Source organism: Lacerta agilis, chromosome 5, assembly GCF_009819535.1.
Source record: "Lacerta agilis isolate rLacAgi1 chromosome 5, rLacAgi1.pri, whole genome shotgun sequence".
Lineage (NCBI taxonomy): Eukaryota > Metazoa > Chordata > Lepidosauria > Squamata > Lacertidae > Lacerta > Lacerta agilis.
The window spans coordinates 82237504-82251879 of record NC_046316.1 but is presented as its reverse complement, the minus strand read 5'-3'; the positions used below and the strand labels follow the sequence as shown (position 1 = coordinate 82251879).

At 45.5% G+C, this 14376-nt stretch overlaps 1 protein-coding gene across 1 annotated transcript in view; it reads right to left on the bottom strand.

The window, feature by feature from the left end:
* FNDC3B (fibronectin type III domain containing 3B) overlaps window positions 1–14376 on the bottom strand; it is a 255448-nt gene that overhangs the window by 28185 nt on the left and 212887 nt on the right. The window contains exons 16-22 of the mRNA XM_033150663.1: window positions 13382–13453; window positions 12472–12590; window positions 10412–10517; window positions 8417–8592; window positions 6970–7083; window positions 4603–4752; window positions 3239–3519 (exon numbers count right to left, since the gene is read on the bottom strand). Coding sequence (XP_033006554.1) covers window positions 3239–3519; window positions 4603–4752; window positions 6970–7083; window positions 8417–8592; window positions 10412–10517; window positions 12472–12590; window positions 13382–13453 — 1018 coding nt within the window. The remainder of the gene's footprint in view (window positions 1–3238; window positions 3520–4602; window positions 4753–6969; window positions 7084–8416; window positions 8593–10411; window positions 10518–12471; window positions 12591–13381; window positions 13454–14376) is intronic.

Below are 14376 nucleotides of genomic sequence, written 5' to 3'. Positions count from 1 at the left end.
TGCCAAATGTATTGCTCTGCTTTCCTCTGGCCCACATCAATGATGCCAAGAGGCGGGTCTTGTTGTCTGGGCAGCCTGGAACCTCCATACATTCTGCCCGGGCTTGCACCCCAAAGAGGTCACTTTGGTGCCGCAAGTGCAGCAAAAACACTGCGGGAAGCAGCAGTTGCAAAGATGCAAGATAAAAGCATAATGTCGCTTTGAAATATGAAGCAATATAAAAATAACGTAAGTGATAATAGGAATGATGGAGAAGGAGCTAAAGCTGCTGCTGCGGCTACAAAGACAAGCAACACAGAACAATTGCACAGTAGCCTTTGCTAAATGTTACACTCGCAATTTAAAATGACACCCTCTATGATTTGCAATGGAGCACCCAAGGTCTGGTGTTGAGTCATCATTCCTTGAAGGACACCCGCAGCTCTCTACTGGACTTGCAAACGTAAAGCTGATGGAGAACATTAAAAAGATACAAATGTCCTGTCCTGGGTCACTGCTTCTGTCTGGACAATAATCTCTTATGTTTCTCACCAGACAGATCAAGTGCAGTAGTCTTCTCAATCAGAATACCTAGTTAATGCTTTTAAGTTTGTCGTTCATTTGAAACAAAAAGAGACAAGCGGATTCCTTAAAAATACCAGTGGGTTTTATTTAAGAAGTCTATGTTGCTGTATGAAATCTAGAGGATTTAAGGGGGGGAAACATTTCAAAGAAAACATTTTTTTTTGAAAAAGACATTGCAGGATGACCTCATCATAGCAATTCGCCTACAGAAGGTAAGGCAGAAAGTTTTAAAGATGAGCATCATGGAACAGGGTTGTGTATATACTGTTTGTGCCATTAATCGCCCAAATCCTGGAGCAAGAAATGGCCAGTCCAGCATAGTGAGTTTTACGGACTGGCTGGACGCAAAGGAGTGAAGGGAGGCATGAGCTGGGGAAGAAAGGCTCCAAAGCCAGGGGACTGGTGGTGGGACGATGATGAGTGGTCAGAGGGAGAAGAGGGAGCAGACTGGGAGGAGGAGGTGTCGGAAGCTGAAGAGGTAACAGGGTTTAGTGAGCAGGAGGAGGCTGTGGCAGAGAGAAGCCCAGAATCAAAGGCAGATGTGGAGGCTGGAGAGGAGAGGGCCCAAGAGGCAGAGCAGAGGCAGGCTGCTGAAGAAGCCAGGGGGTTTGCTCTCCTGCTCCCCTCCCTGCTGGTCTCCCAGAACCAAAAGAGGTCAGTAGAGGGTGGAGCAGGGATGGACAAGGCGACAAAGTCTCAGCCTGCTTGAGAAGGACTCATGGAAGGAGGAGACTTGGAGAAGGCGGAGATCTTCAGTCCCCACGATCACCTCATAGGGGCAAGAGCTGCTGTGCTCACTAGGCCCAAGCTGTTTTATTTCTTTGAGTAAAGAGTTAATTTCACTGGCACCTTGTGAGTTACTGCTGACCCATCTTCAGGAGCTGTATCTTCACAAGAATATTAAGAGGCTTGCTGGACAAAGGCTCACGTAGTCTAGCATCTTCTCCCCAGATGGGCAGATTTCTTTGCACCTTGTAATCTCTGTGATAAATGCTTAACACAACCCTTCTTTTTGGCATACAGCTGCCATTCTCTTGAGTGGGTGTTGTGTAGCAGTAGCCACAGATGGACAACACCCCAATTCTGGTCCTGCTTGCAGGCTTCCCGTGGGAATCTGGTTGGCCACTGTGAGAACAGCATGCTGGACTAGATGGGTCATTGGCCTGGTCTTCTTATGTATGACATTGGTTAAATAATTTCCCTAAGCCTCTGTTCCCAGTTTTATGGGGCTGATACTAATGGTCCATAAAGCACCTTGGAAGCACCTAACAGGCAATAACTAATAATAAAATTCAGTGTGCATTTCCCTGTCCCTTGCCATTATTAGAGATAATTTGGATTGAAGAGCCATTAGAAAGAGGCCCGAGGATGGGGCAGCTTTGAGCAACCTTAGAATTAACATTCACTGTCCGACCTTTTACCGACATTCATTCCTAAATTAAAATAATTTCTCAGAAGTCCACAGGGGAAGAAAACAGAAGAAGAACCATAATAATTATCAGCTAAGCCACTTATTTATCCACAAAGATACATTAACAGAGCTAATATGCACACTTAATAATTGTTTCCCATATTTAGGATGCACGTTATAATTAGTTCAATCTGTTCTCATTTGCACTGCAATGCTAGAACAGCTATCATAGCTTCCAAACATCTAAAGACCAAAAAGAAGGTCAAAACCCTGAGTGAATGATGATAGTTAAACAGACTGACCCAGGGCTTCCATGAAGCACTCCCACAATCTGAGGTATGGGTAGCTACAAGTGAGAGGGCCTTGTGGGCAATGCTACCCCCAGGTGGGGATGCTCTCCAGGTTGTCTATCCCTGTCCTGCGAGCTCTTTCTGTGTGTTGGATGTGTGTTTGTTGTGCCTATCAATCACTTGACGGGACAATGATTTTGCTATGTTATACTGTTTCGATTGTGTCAGGTCTGCGTTGGGTTGCTCACGAGTAAGCAGGCATGAGTCCGAACTGTCTTTTAAACAGTTTTATTGTGCAAACTATTTACAGTGCAGAGTGCTGAAAAACATGACCGCATCAGTCGCTAGCAGAATCCGGGAGTGGCCCCTTCCGGCTGGGACCCCAACATAAGAGTTTCGGTATCCGAAATCTCCGCCTCCCCTCCTTGCGTTTCACCCTTCTGCGCACTTGGGGCGACGGAAATGGCGTGTCTCCCTCCTTGCCCGCTGAGCGAGGGGGGTGCAGGGTCTCTCCAACATCTCCAGAGCCTCTGCTCTCAAGCCTCTGAGCTGCATGCCCCTCCCCACTAAAGATATCACTGCTTCCTCCACTGGAAGAGGAGGTGCTGCTTGTCAGGTGGGGTCGGGGCTCTCTGTAGCATCCCAAGAGCCCTTCCACCACCCTGCGCTGAGCCAAGGACAGTTCCCTGACAGATTGCTTGGTTGTTTTGAGTGTATGTTTATTGTGTTGCATTAATATGTTGTTCATTGCTCTGGGGGATGTTCAGACCAAAAGGTTTTGCATAAGTAAGCAGTGACATAATACAACACAACAGGGAAGCAGCAATGAGTGTGCTTTTTTTTTAAAATGTTGTGTTATCCCATGTCCCCTCTGGCAGCCATTTTGTGACTGGCACCCAACAACAGCACTTTCTTAAAATTCAAAATGCGCCCACCGGACCAAAAACGGCTGCGGTTTTAAACTCGCACTTACCGGAATGTGGTTTCTGGAAGCAGGTCGCTAACGACGTAACTTGTGACGTTCCCCACCGGGATAATAACATCGCCCAGGTCGACGTTGTAAGAAATGATCTCAGACCCATTATTGCACGGTTCTTCCCAGTTCAATACAAGGCACACAAAGGGTGAAACTGGAGAGGCATCCAAGTGCTCATCATCGGATACGCAGAGAGCGGTCACAGCATCAGGGACTGACGCTGGGGGTGTACAGGTCACCAGGTCACTGTAAGGTCCTGCTCCTGCCTGGTTTATTGCCTGCGGAGTGAAACATTCATTGCATTGCGTCACGTGCTAATCACACCCAAGGCCTCTCGGTGCATGGAGATGTAGAAGACTGGAGGTACAAAGTCAAATTCACCCAAGACTGGGAGATCATAATTGCTCAAGTTACTGGGAGGTCACAATATTCCCATTTGTAAAATATTGGAAGTGAAGCCTTATGTTGGCTGTAGGGGGAAATAATGTGAAGACTGTAGAGTGCTTAACAAAATAAAAGGCTTCTGCTGACAACAGTCCGCTTATAAACAGTTAATTGTTCAATGCAGACCAGCAGACATACGGACCCCATGACCTGGAGAGTTGTGCCTATGCTATATAATAACGCTCTCATTTTTAGACAACTATCTTCCCCATTTCAATCTTCTGAGACAACGGCTTGGATTGCAGGATAAGCCAAATCGTGGCTTAGCAGGACTGAGTGTGAGCCTTGGGGGCTTCTGCTGCCTAGGTAAAGGTAAAAGGGCCCCTGACCATCAGGTCCAGTCGTGTCTGACTCTGGGGTTGCGGCACTCATCTTGCTCTATAGGCCGAGGGAGCCGGCGTTTGTCCGCAGACAGCTTCCGGGTCATGTGGCCAGCATGACAAAGCCGCTTCTGGAGAACCAGAGCAGTGCACAGAAATGCCGTTTACCTATTTATCTACTTGCACTTTGACGTGCTTTTGAACTTCTAGGTGGGCAGGAGCAGGGACCGAGCAACGGGAGCTCACCCCGTCGCGGGGATTCAAACCGCCGACCTTCTGATCAGCAAGCCCTAGGCTCTGTGGTTTAACCCACAGCGCCACCTGAGTCCCTTTCTGCCGCCTAACCCTGCCTAATAGCCGGGCTGGATCTGGTTTCGATGTCCTCACAGACTGCAATTATCCATAGAATTAATGTTTGTAGTATTTGGAACTAAAATTCCATTTTAATTCTATCTAGATCCTAACTTGTTCGCAACCCCCCCCCACATTATTTCATACTCGCGTAAAGAAGAAAGGAGGTACCTCCCAGCAGCAATATATAGCAAACCATCTACATGATGTAACCGTCTTATCCTAAAGTCAAGCGTCTCGATTTACCTGTAGCCTACAGAAATAGTGTGCTGCGGCTGATAACTGGCTGATTTCAAAGGAGTTGCCTGTGCCACTGTACACGAGCTCTAAGGACTCTGCGTCTTCTCCCCACTCCAGTCTGTATTCTGAGATGTCAGCACCAAAGCTCTCGGGACTCTGAAACACAAACACAAACCTGTCGGGTCATATCTGAGCCTAAAATGGCCTTAACACAGGGTAACAGGAAGGAAAGCGCTAAAAACAAAACAAAACCTGAGATCATTTAAATTGTGCCTGGGTGTGTGGCTGAGGAGGGGGTGAGAGTCTCAAGAATGGAGGTCCATTCTGATTTAAACCTCTTTTCTTAGCACTGGCAGTCTCCAACAGTGCTGTTTTAGTGCAGATTTTTAAAATCAGGAATGAGCGGAATTCCACTGAGAGGAAATCAGCAGGAAGCCGAGACCTAATCAAGATATGAAATGCCGAGGAACAGAAAGTTAAACCATCCAGAATAGTTTCGGGGGGGGGGGGGAGGAAGGTGGGCGAGGCAAACCTCAGGCTCTTTTGGCCTCAGCCAAGGGGTTAGTCTTACACATCTGGGTCACATTGCCAGCGGGAGATGCTGAGGATGGAGTGATACAAAAAGCGGCTAAGGAGACAGACAAAACTCCAGCCAAGGATTCTACAATCACACATTTAGGCTTTCGGAATAGTGGTTTAATATTCAGTCTGCTAAATTATTATTTTCTCCTCGAGGAATGGTTGTGATCATTACCCAACCCGCACTCATTTATTTCAAACTTTCGAACTTTGCATACTTCCGATGGAAACGTAGCAATTGACCTTTTGCAGCCTTACGAGTTGTTTTTGACAATGTAGAAACCTTCACCGCCCTTTGTACACGGGGGGAAAGCCTTGACAATTCACCTGTGACTTTCTGGTAAATTTACAGAGCTAACAGAACTCTAGATGCACCTGCCAGATTAAATTGCCTTTAAACAAATGCTATCACTTTGAAGCAGTGGCATTTAAAGCTCATTTAACATTTTCTTCAGTACGCATCTGAAATAATAAAGGCGTGTGTGTTCCATGGTGCCACTTTTTAAAGATTTCTGTGCTAAAATGTACACGGGCTGTGCTCCGGAACGTAAACTATGGTCCATGAGCCAGCATCCTTAAGTGGTTCGAGTCAGGTATGCACACTATACTTTTCAAGGACATTCAAAGCAGATTTCCCCCCTCAAAACGCTCTGGGAACTGTAGTTCACTTCTCACAGAGTTACAATTCCCAACACCCAAACTACAGTGCCCAAAATTATTTGAGGCAGGGAGGGACTGTGCTTTATAGTTTTCAGCCACAGACTAGGACTCAAATCTCCACTCAGCCATGAAGCTCTTTGAGTGGCCTTGGGCTACTCGCTTTTTCTCAGCTTAATCTACCTCACAGGGTTGTAAGTGAGGATAAAGGGGAAGAAAACCAGGTTGAGCTCCATGGAGGAAATGTTGGAGATATACAGATACAGGTGACATGACTGAATTCTGCCGCTTCAGTTAGGCGTTTTTGAGAGAAAATGGAGCCCAATTTAAAAAGCACCAAAACCTGAACGGCAGCTGCAAAGGTGGCAGAATCCAAAAAAAAAGCAAGATTGGACAATAGGAGACCACCCCCTATCTGGGATGGGGCCACAGCTCAATGGTAAAAACACAAACTTTGCATGGAATTTATAGTCAAAAGAATCAGGCAGCAGGTGAAGGACTGTCCGAGACCCTGGAGATGGCGTCTCTTCATGTCGCTGCAGGTGGGAGGATGCTATTTTTGATAGCATCTGTTACATTAAAGTGAATACTCACTGCTGCAATTAAGGAACTAGCAAAGGAGGGAGAAAATTTCTAGCCTGGTTCACTACGTTCTGTGTTAAGTTTTCCATTTGCAGATTTTATTTTTAATGGCAAGGGAGCATTCAAAACATCGTCCACCCACCGTGGTGTGATTGGTTCTATCGTATCGGGATTCTACCAACTTGTTTTGCTCTTGTTTATTTAAGGGCTTATGCACACTTACCTTTCTTCTGCTCTTTCCAGGCACAGTCCATGCTTTAAAGCGCTTTGTCTGAGTGGCTGCATGTTTTCGTTTTTTGTTTTGCTCTGGAGCTTTCCCCCATGAAAACCAGCTCTTTAAAGCTCAATCGGAGCAAACAGCAATCTGCAGAAAACTCGAATTCACATTTGCTCCGATTGAGCGCTCAAGAGTGGCTTTACATGGGGAAAGCTCAGGGGCAAAAACATCATCATCAACAACAACACCCAAACAGTGCCTGGAAAGGTTAAGTGTGGATAAGCCCTAAGTGGGGGTGCGAACTGAAAATTACGGCACTTAAAAAGCGCTCCTCTTACCTCCCAGCTAACAAGTACACTTGTATCAGAAATGAAGGCAAGGGAAGGTGCTCTGCACTGCCCGGGGGGCCCAGCAGCCGTTGTGATTATCGTGGCTTCGGAATACGTCCCATACTAAAGAAAGGAAAATAAAACATATATATTATTACACAATATAAACCACACATATTATTTGTTAGTATGTTTAAATGAAGGATCTTGACTGACATTTCTCTTCATTTTCCTCCCCACACTTCAAAAGCCGTATCCGTGCAGCAAACAACCTCTTGGCCCAACAAGAGGATTTCTTCCCCTCCTGGCCAAAGTTAAGTCCCCCATCCTTCATAGCGAGTGCCTCAGAAATGCAAGCGAACCCTCCTTCTCCACAGATATAATGCTCTTGAACATTCAGTGTGGCATCCCAGAAGCCTAGCCTACGGTCAAGGAAAGAAACTAACTTGTAGCCTGCTGCGTAAGATATTATGGGTTGTACCCAACTAAGTCACACTCAGGGTAGGCCCTCCGAAACTGGCCTTGATTATTGATGCCAATAAGCCTACTCTTGAGTATGGCTTTGTGGTGTACAACCCTACATTCAAACACTGAGGAAAAGGACCAGGGAGACATGGGTCACATCCACGCCATCTGTTTGAACTTTAAACAGCACCATTTTATCCATCGTGGCTTCCTCCCCCCCCCCCCCGAATTCCAGTCAAAGGCCTGGTTGAAGAGGAATGCTTTTGCCTTCTGCCTAAAGATGTATAATGCAGGTGTTAGGCAAATCTCCCTGGGGAGAGTCTTCTACAAACAGGGAGCCACTGCAGAAAAGGCCCATTCAGGTGTTGCCCCCCCCCCAGACCTCTGGTGTAAGAGGCACATGAAGAAGAAGAAGAAGAAGAAGAAGAAGAAGAAGAAGAAGAAGAAGAAGAAGAAGAAGAAGTGGAGGAGTGTAGGGAAACTGGCCGGAGGAGGAGGAGGAGGAGGAGGAGGAGGAGGAGGAGGAGGAGTTTGTATTTGATATCCCGCTTTATCACTTCCTGAAGGAGTCTCAAAGCGGCTAACGTTCTCCTTTCCCTTCCTCACCCACAACAAACACTCTGTGAGGTGAGTGGGGCTGAGAGACTTCAGAGAAGTGTGACTGGCCCAAGGTCACCCAGCAGCTGCATGTGGAGGAGCAGAGACACAAACCCGCTGTGTCCCACTACACCACACTGGCTCTCAGATGGAGAGGGCCTCAGATGATTATTGCAGGGTCTAGGTCAGAGACGTTGGACTGGTCAATACCTCTCAGCCTGACCTACCTCACACACACTTGGTGTAAGGGTAAAAAAGCTCCTTTAAGCTCCTTGAAGATAGACCATGCAATGTAATAAATAAATAAAGAGGAATATTGTCACTAGTCCCTCATCAGAGCTGCAATTTCAACCCAATGGCTTCCCGAAGGACCCATTCCAACGCTTGGGCTTACCCCTCCGTCATTCAGGGCCCTCACTCTGAAGTGATAGGTTGTCCCAGGCAGGAGATTGCCGACCGTGCACTCAAGACCTGGACCGTGATACACCTCCGATGTCGCCTCTTCGGGGCCAGTCATTTCGACACTGTATGCTGAGATGTGACAACTGCTGTCTGACACAGGAGGAGCATCTGGATTAAAAAAAAAAAACACCATTATAATAATTACTAAATTCTTAATATTTATTTGTCGCCCGCCCTTCACCCTAAGGTCCCAGGGCAGGTCACAACAGTAAAGCACAACAAGGAAAAAAGGTTTTAAACAACTTACAATCATAAAAATAAGGTGGGTCCTAAAATAATAGTGTCAAAAGTCTCAGGGTAAAGAAGGACATTCTCCAAAAGCTGTATTAAGTTGGTGTTTTTTTTTTTGCCAAATAACCTTTATTAGTTTTCCAATAATTACTTGTTTTCCAATTTTTAACAAATCAATGCCAAATTACACCAAATTTAATAACCCCCCCCAAAGTTGACCTCCTACTTTTCGTCCAAGATGTGTCCCTACTTCCCCCTATTGCTGCTTGATATTACATATCATTTCCCAAAAAAATTATTTATGCTTTTCAAGTTTGTACATTTCACAATTTTTACAATCATTTTAACATTTCAAAACTTGACTTCATTCCCCCTCTTTCTGCAGTTCCTTAAATTTATTTTTAATATCTTCTGAATATCCAAATTAACTTAATTTGTCTAATTGACTTATTCGTCTACTTTAAATATATACTCTTATAAAACTGCAGGTTATTACAACAATCCTGCCAATGTTCTTATCTGGTATTACATATCAATTCACCTTTCATTCCTTATATTCAATCTACAATTATTAATTTTTGTCTTCCTTTCCCATTAACCATTAGCTGTTGGTTTATTAATTCCTGCCCGCATATTGACGTAACAGTATCATATTCCCGCATTGTGCTAGGTGCCCAAAGCACTTGCTGGATGCACACAGCAACCCCCCCCCTTTTTTTTTGGTGGCGGCGGCGAATTTTCACTAAGTCCTCTGATAAGAGCAATAGCTAAAACAGATAATCCATGGGATGCGATGTGGCGCAGGCGACCAACTTGGACGGCTTTAAAAAGGGATTAGACAGGGCTGCTTTCAGTTGTTTATTTCCTTGACATCTGATGGGAGGGCATTCCACCGGGCAGGTGCCACTACTGAGAAGGCCCTCTGTCTGGTTCCCTGGAACTTCGCTTCTCGCAGTGAGGGAACCGCCAGAAGGCCCTCGGAGCTGGACCTCAGGGTCCGGGCTGAACGATGGGGGCAGAGACGCTCCTTCAGGTATACTGTTGTTCGGTCCCAGCTCCTGCCCACCTAGCAGTTCGAAAGCACGTCAAAGTGCAAGTAGATAAATAGGTACCGCTGTGGCGGGAAGGAAAACACCGTTTCCGTGCGCTGCTCTGGTTTGCCAGAAGCGGCTTAGTCATGCTGGCCACATGACCCGGAAGCTGTCTGCGGACAAACGACGGCTCCCTCAGCCAGTAAAGCGAGATGAGCACTGCAACCCCAGAGTTGTCTGCGACTGGACCTAATGGTCAGGGGTACCTTTACCTTTACCATGCGCTATCTTTGGTGCAGATGAAAATGCTTCACTATCAACTGTTGTTTCCATAAAACTGCCCTGAGATCTACGGGTATGGGGCAGAATACACATTTATTAAATGAATGAATGAAACAACACAACAGTCAGAGGTCCCTTTACTTTTATATATTATTATATTCTCTCTCTCTCCCCACCCCCCCCACTTGCCACCTCCGGCTGGGAAAAAGCTGCAGTATGAAACCCCAAAGAGGTGCTGCCGGTAGAGTCGACAATACTGAGCTAGATGGACTTTTATTTACTGCAGTTGCAGGTACCTTTTTAACAAGCGAAAACAAAACAAAACCGTACTGTTGGAACAGGAGAAAACCAATTATGAAAGCAAGCTCCTCTTTCCAGCTTACCCCATTGCAGCTGCACTTCCTTATGCTTTGGTTTGCCAAGTACTCTGGGTGGCTGACACTGGCCTGGAGCGACGCTTAGTGTACGGACAAGTAAACTTTCGGAACACTGGAAAAAGAAGCAATGGAAGTTAGATTGTAGCCCCGTCTGGGCCTTCACTTCACACAGTGGAGGGAGAAGGGATGGGGAGAGGGGGTGGATACCAGCCTGCCACCCGTCTATGGTGCTTGTGTGCACAGGAAATGTCTGTTGCGTGGGTGGGGGAGCCTTCTACACGTGGCACAGAGTGCAAAAGCACATGAGGTTGTTGCCTTGCTGAAGCTAAGCAGGTCTGAATCTCATCAGTGCCTGGATGAGTGACCACCTGTGGCAGCACACGCAAAGCTGCCTTGGGTTCCACGACGGAAGAAAGGCAGAATTATAAATCTAAGTAAATAAATACAGTGCTGCCTTGGTCCTCGAATGGCTTAGTTGTTGAACACATCGGGTCCCCAACACCGAAAATCCAGAACGCTTTTCAAACGTTTTTCAGAAGCCGAATGTCTGACGCAGCTTCTGCTTGAACAGAAAGCTCCTGCAGCCAACCAGAAGCCGCGCCTTGGTTTTCAAATGGTTTCGGGAGTCACATGGACTTCCGGAATGGATGAAGTTCGAGAACCAAGGTACCACCGTAATTTTTTTAAAAAAAGTGCATGGGCTTTCCCAGTGATGTGGAGCACCGCATACAGAGAAGGCTGTTCTTTCCAGGTGTTCCTCCTCAACAAGCTGTGTGGGCAGGTGAGTGAATCTGGCAGGGATGGGGGCAAGCGAGCACAGCTCCATTCTCCCACTCTGTACGGTGGTTCCTCACATGGTGCGAATCCCTGAATAGGGCTTTAACTGACTTCGCTAAATTGATTGCCTGCGGATACCTGCCCTTGTTTTTCTTTCAAAAAACCAATTTCCCCACCCAGGATGTACACAAAAGTACAGTCAGGCAATTGCAGATTCTCAGTACAGTAGTACCTTGGATCTTAAACGCTGTGGCTCCCGAAAAAATCGGCTGCTGAACGATCGAAACCCGGAAGTTGAGTGTTCTGGTTTTTGAATGATTTTCAGAAGCCGAACGTCCTGCGCGGTTTCTGATTGGCTGCAGGACACTCCTGCAGCCAATTAGAAGCCACACTTTGGTTTCTGAACGGTTCCAGGAGTCGAACCGACTCCCAGAAGCGCATTCTGTTCGAGAACCAAGGTACGACGATACACACTTTTGCAGTTTTCGTGCAAATCTGACAGATCAAAAGGCAAAGTATTATAAAGACGTTGTGTTCTGTGTTAAAAATCAAGCACTGCTAGGAGTCATTTCTTTTTGTTTTCCAATGCATTTCTTTATCAATAAAAAATTCGCATGCGCGAGCAGATTTTTATTCTGAAAGTGTGGCCCAGCAAAAAGAGTCTGAAAACCACTGGACGATGCACTTGAAATAGTTATATGAGCACAGCCAGGAAAAATAAAAACGAAGGGATTGAGTGGCATGGGAAAAAAGGACCGATCCACTCACCTCAGGACACTGAAACCAATAGTCTGTGACCCTAAGTGGAGTTTATTAGCTTCCCCAGCTAAAAATATGATCTCCCTATCAGGTAAACCTGAATCTACAGCAGAAAAGCATAGAGACTGGTGTTCATTGACAGTAACGTCACATGGATTGCAAATGAAATGGAGAACGCACACAGCTGCAAGCACACAGTAAACTCTGGTGTGGGGAAGTCCTTGATATCCTTAGGTCTTGAAGTCACGATGGCGCATTAAGAAGATGCAACCACACACACGTATTTTGTGCGCACATATAAATAAAGACTGATCTGCGCTCTCCTAACTTGCGAGACACCTTCCGAACCTCGAATGAAAATATATAAAGCACTAGCCTAATATCTCAACCAGTGCTTAGAACAGGTATGTAGTGGGTGGGGTGAGATGGGGAGAAATAAAGGAGAATCCCCCACCCTTCCCCGTAATTAATTAGGTGAATGGCAGCAGGGCTGGGAGGAGGGGCACTTTTCACTGTTAAGCCACACTTACCTGGCTGTGTCCACCAGTGCTAATACAGCATGCCCGGAGCTTATACAAAGTCCCTGGTTTCAAGTAAGTACACGGACATTCTGTAGCCGATCCTCTGTAAGCCACTTCCCATTGATTTGCTGAAAGGTTAATTGGGCTCACTCAGGTAACTGATAAACAATTACTATAGGGCTAAGGTACTATTTAGATTTCATTAAGCCACAGGCCTTCCAGTAATTAACAGAAACGGTTGCTTTATGGGGAGAAGTGGCCTATAGATTTAAACAAAACAAAACAAAAAAAAGAACAAGGCTCATTTACCTACTGAAAAGGCTTCTTGAAAGTGGTTCTCCCTTAAAAAGGTACAGGTGGTCATTTTGTTTTGCTGGCTTTGTACCTGCCTTGTACGAAAGCCTCCATTCAGAGTTTTGCGACAGGCAGAACAAAAACCCGAAGGTTAAGATATAGGGTTATTGTCTTCTAAAAAATAACAATTTATGGCATTATATGAAACAAACTATAGACACAATTTAAAACTTCTTAACTATGGTTTGTTTGTTTGTTTTCTAAAGGGGGTGGCTAATTTGCCAGGTATCCAATTAGCAATATACAGTGAGAAACCACTAAGTGAAATCAGAAAAATAATGCCACCCGCTATTCGCTTGTTTGCTACAGAAACGATTTAAATATAAAAATATAATAAATAAAAATATTATCAACAGCAACAACACATCTCATACTTCCTGCTCCTTTAGTCAATGGAAAATAAATCCACAATAAATAAATAAAAATCCTGGATGGGCGATAACTCAAATGAAATAGTTTGATACAATCTAAAATATTTGATATACAACCTCATTTAGGTAATTATTCTAACACTGTTCTCAACTGTTGGCATTCAATGATGTTTTCTTGCAATAGTTCAATTTACCTTCAGAGCTTCCTTCTGAAATTTCTAACAGGTAATTTAGGATTTCTGAACCACCATTATCCTGAGGAGGGTCTGTTAAAAAAGGGAAAAAAATCTTGTTACAGAAGCTACAGAAGAGGGCAGGCATGAAGAAGAAGAAGAAGAAGAAGAAGAAGAAGAAGAAGAAGAAGAAGAAGAAGAAGAAGAAGAAGAAGAAGAGTTTGGATTTGATATCCCGCTTTTCACTACCCGAAGGAGTCTCAAAGCGGCTAACGTTCTCCTTTCCCTTCCTCCCCCACAACAAACACTCTGTGAAGTGAGTGAGGCTGAGAGACTTCAAAGAAGTGTGACTAGCCCAAGGTCACCCAGCAGCTGCATGTGGAGGAGCGGAGACACAAACCCGGTTCACCAGATTACAAGTCTACCACTCTTAACCACTACACCACACTGGCTCTTCACAAGTGACTAGTAGATTCAGAATCTATTCTTTCTGACATGTTGGATCCCCTCTGTACCAGATCCCATCTTAAATACCACCCAGGAGCCAAAGACACGGGAAGGAACCCAGCAAGTTATGGGTTGCTACAGCTGAGCAGCTGCAGGAACTCCCAGTTGCACTGGCTTATTCTCAGCTGATGCTGACTTGATGGGAATCAAGCACATCCATGTGCAATTCTTTACTCTTTCCACTCCCAACCCTCAGTTTCATGCCCGCAGCCCCATGTTGGAGGCACACATGCTAGAGAAATATAGAGGGTTATATTCAACTTTTACTCAAAGTAGACCCACTGAAATTAAGAACATAAGAAGAACCTGCTGGATCAGACCGTCTCGCCCAGCATCCTGTTCCCACAGCAGCCAACCATATGCCTGTGGGAGACCAGCAAACGGGATTCGAACACAAGAGCTCTCTCCTTTTTCCTGCAGCTGCCATTCAGAAGCATTGCTGTCGCCGATCTAAGTTCACCATGAGCTTTAATTTCAATGGTCTACTCTGAGTAATACTTACTCAAATA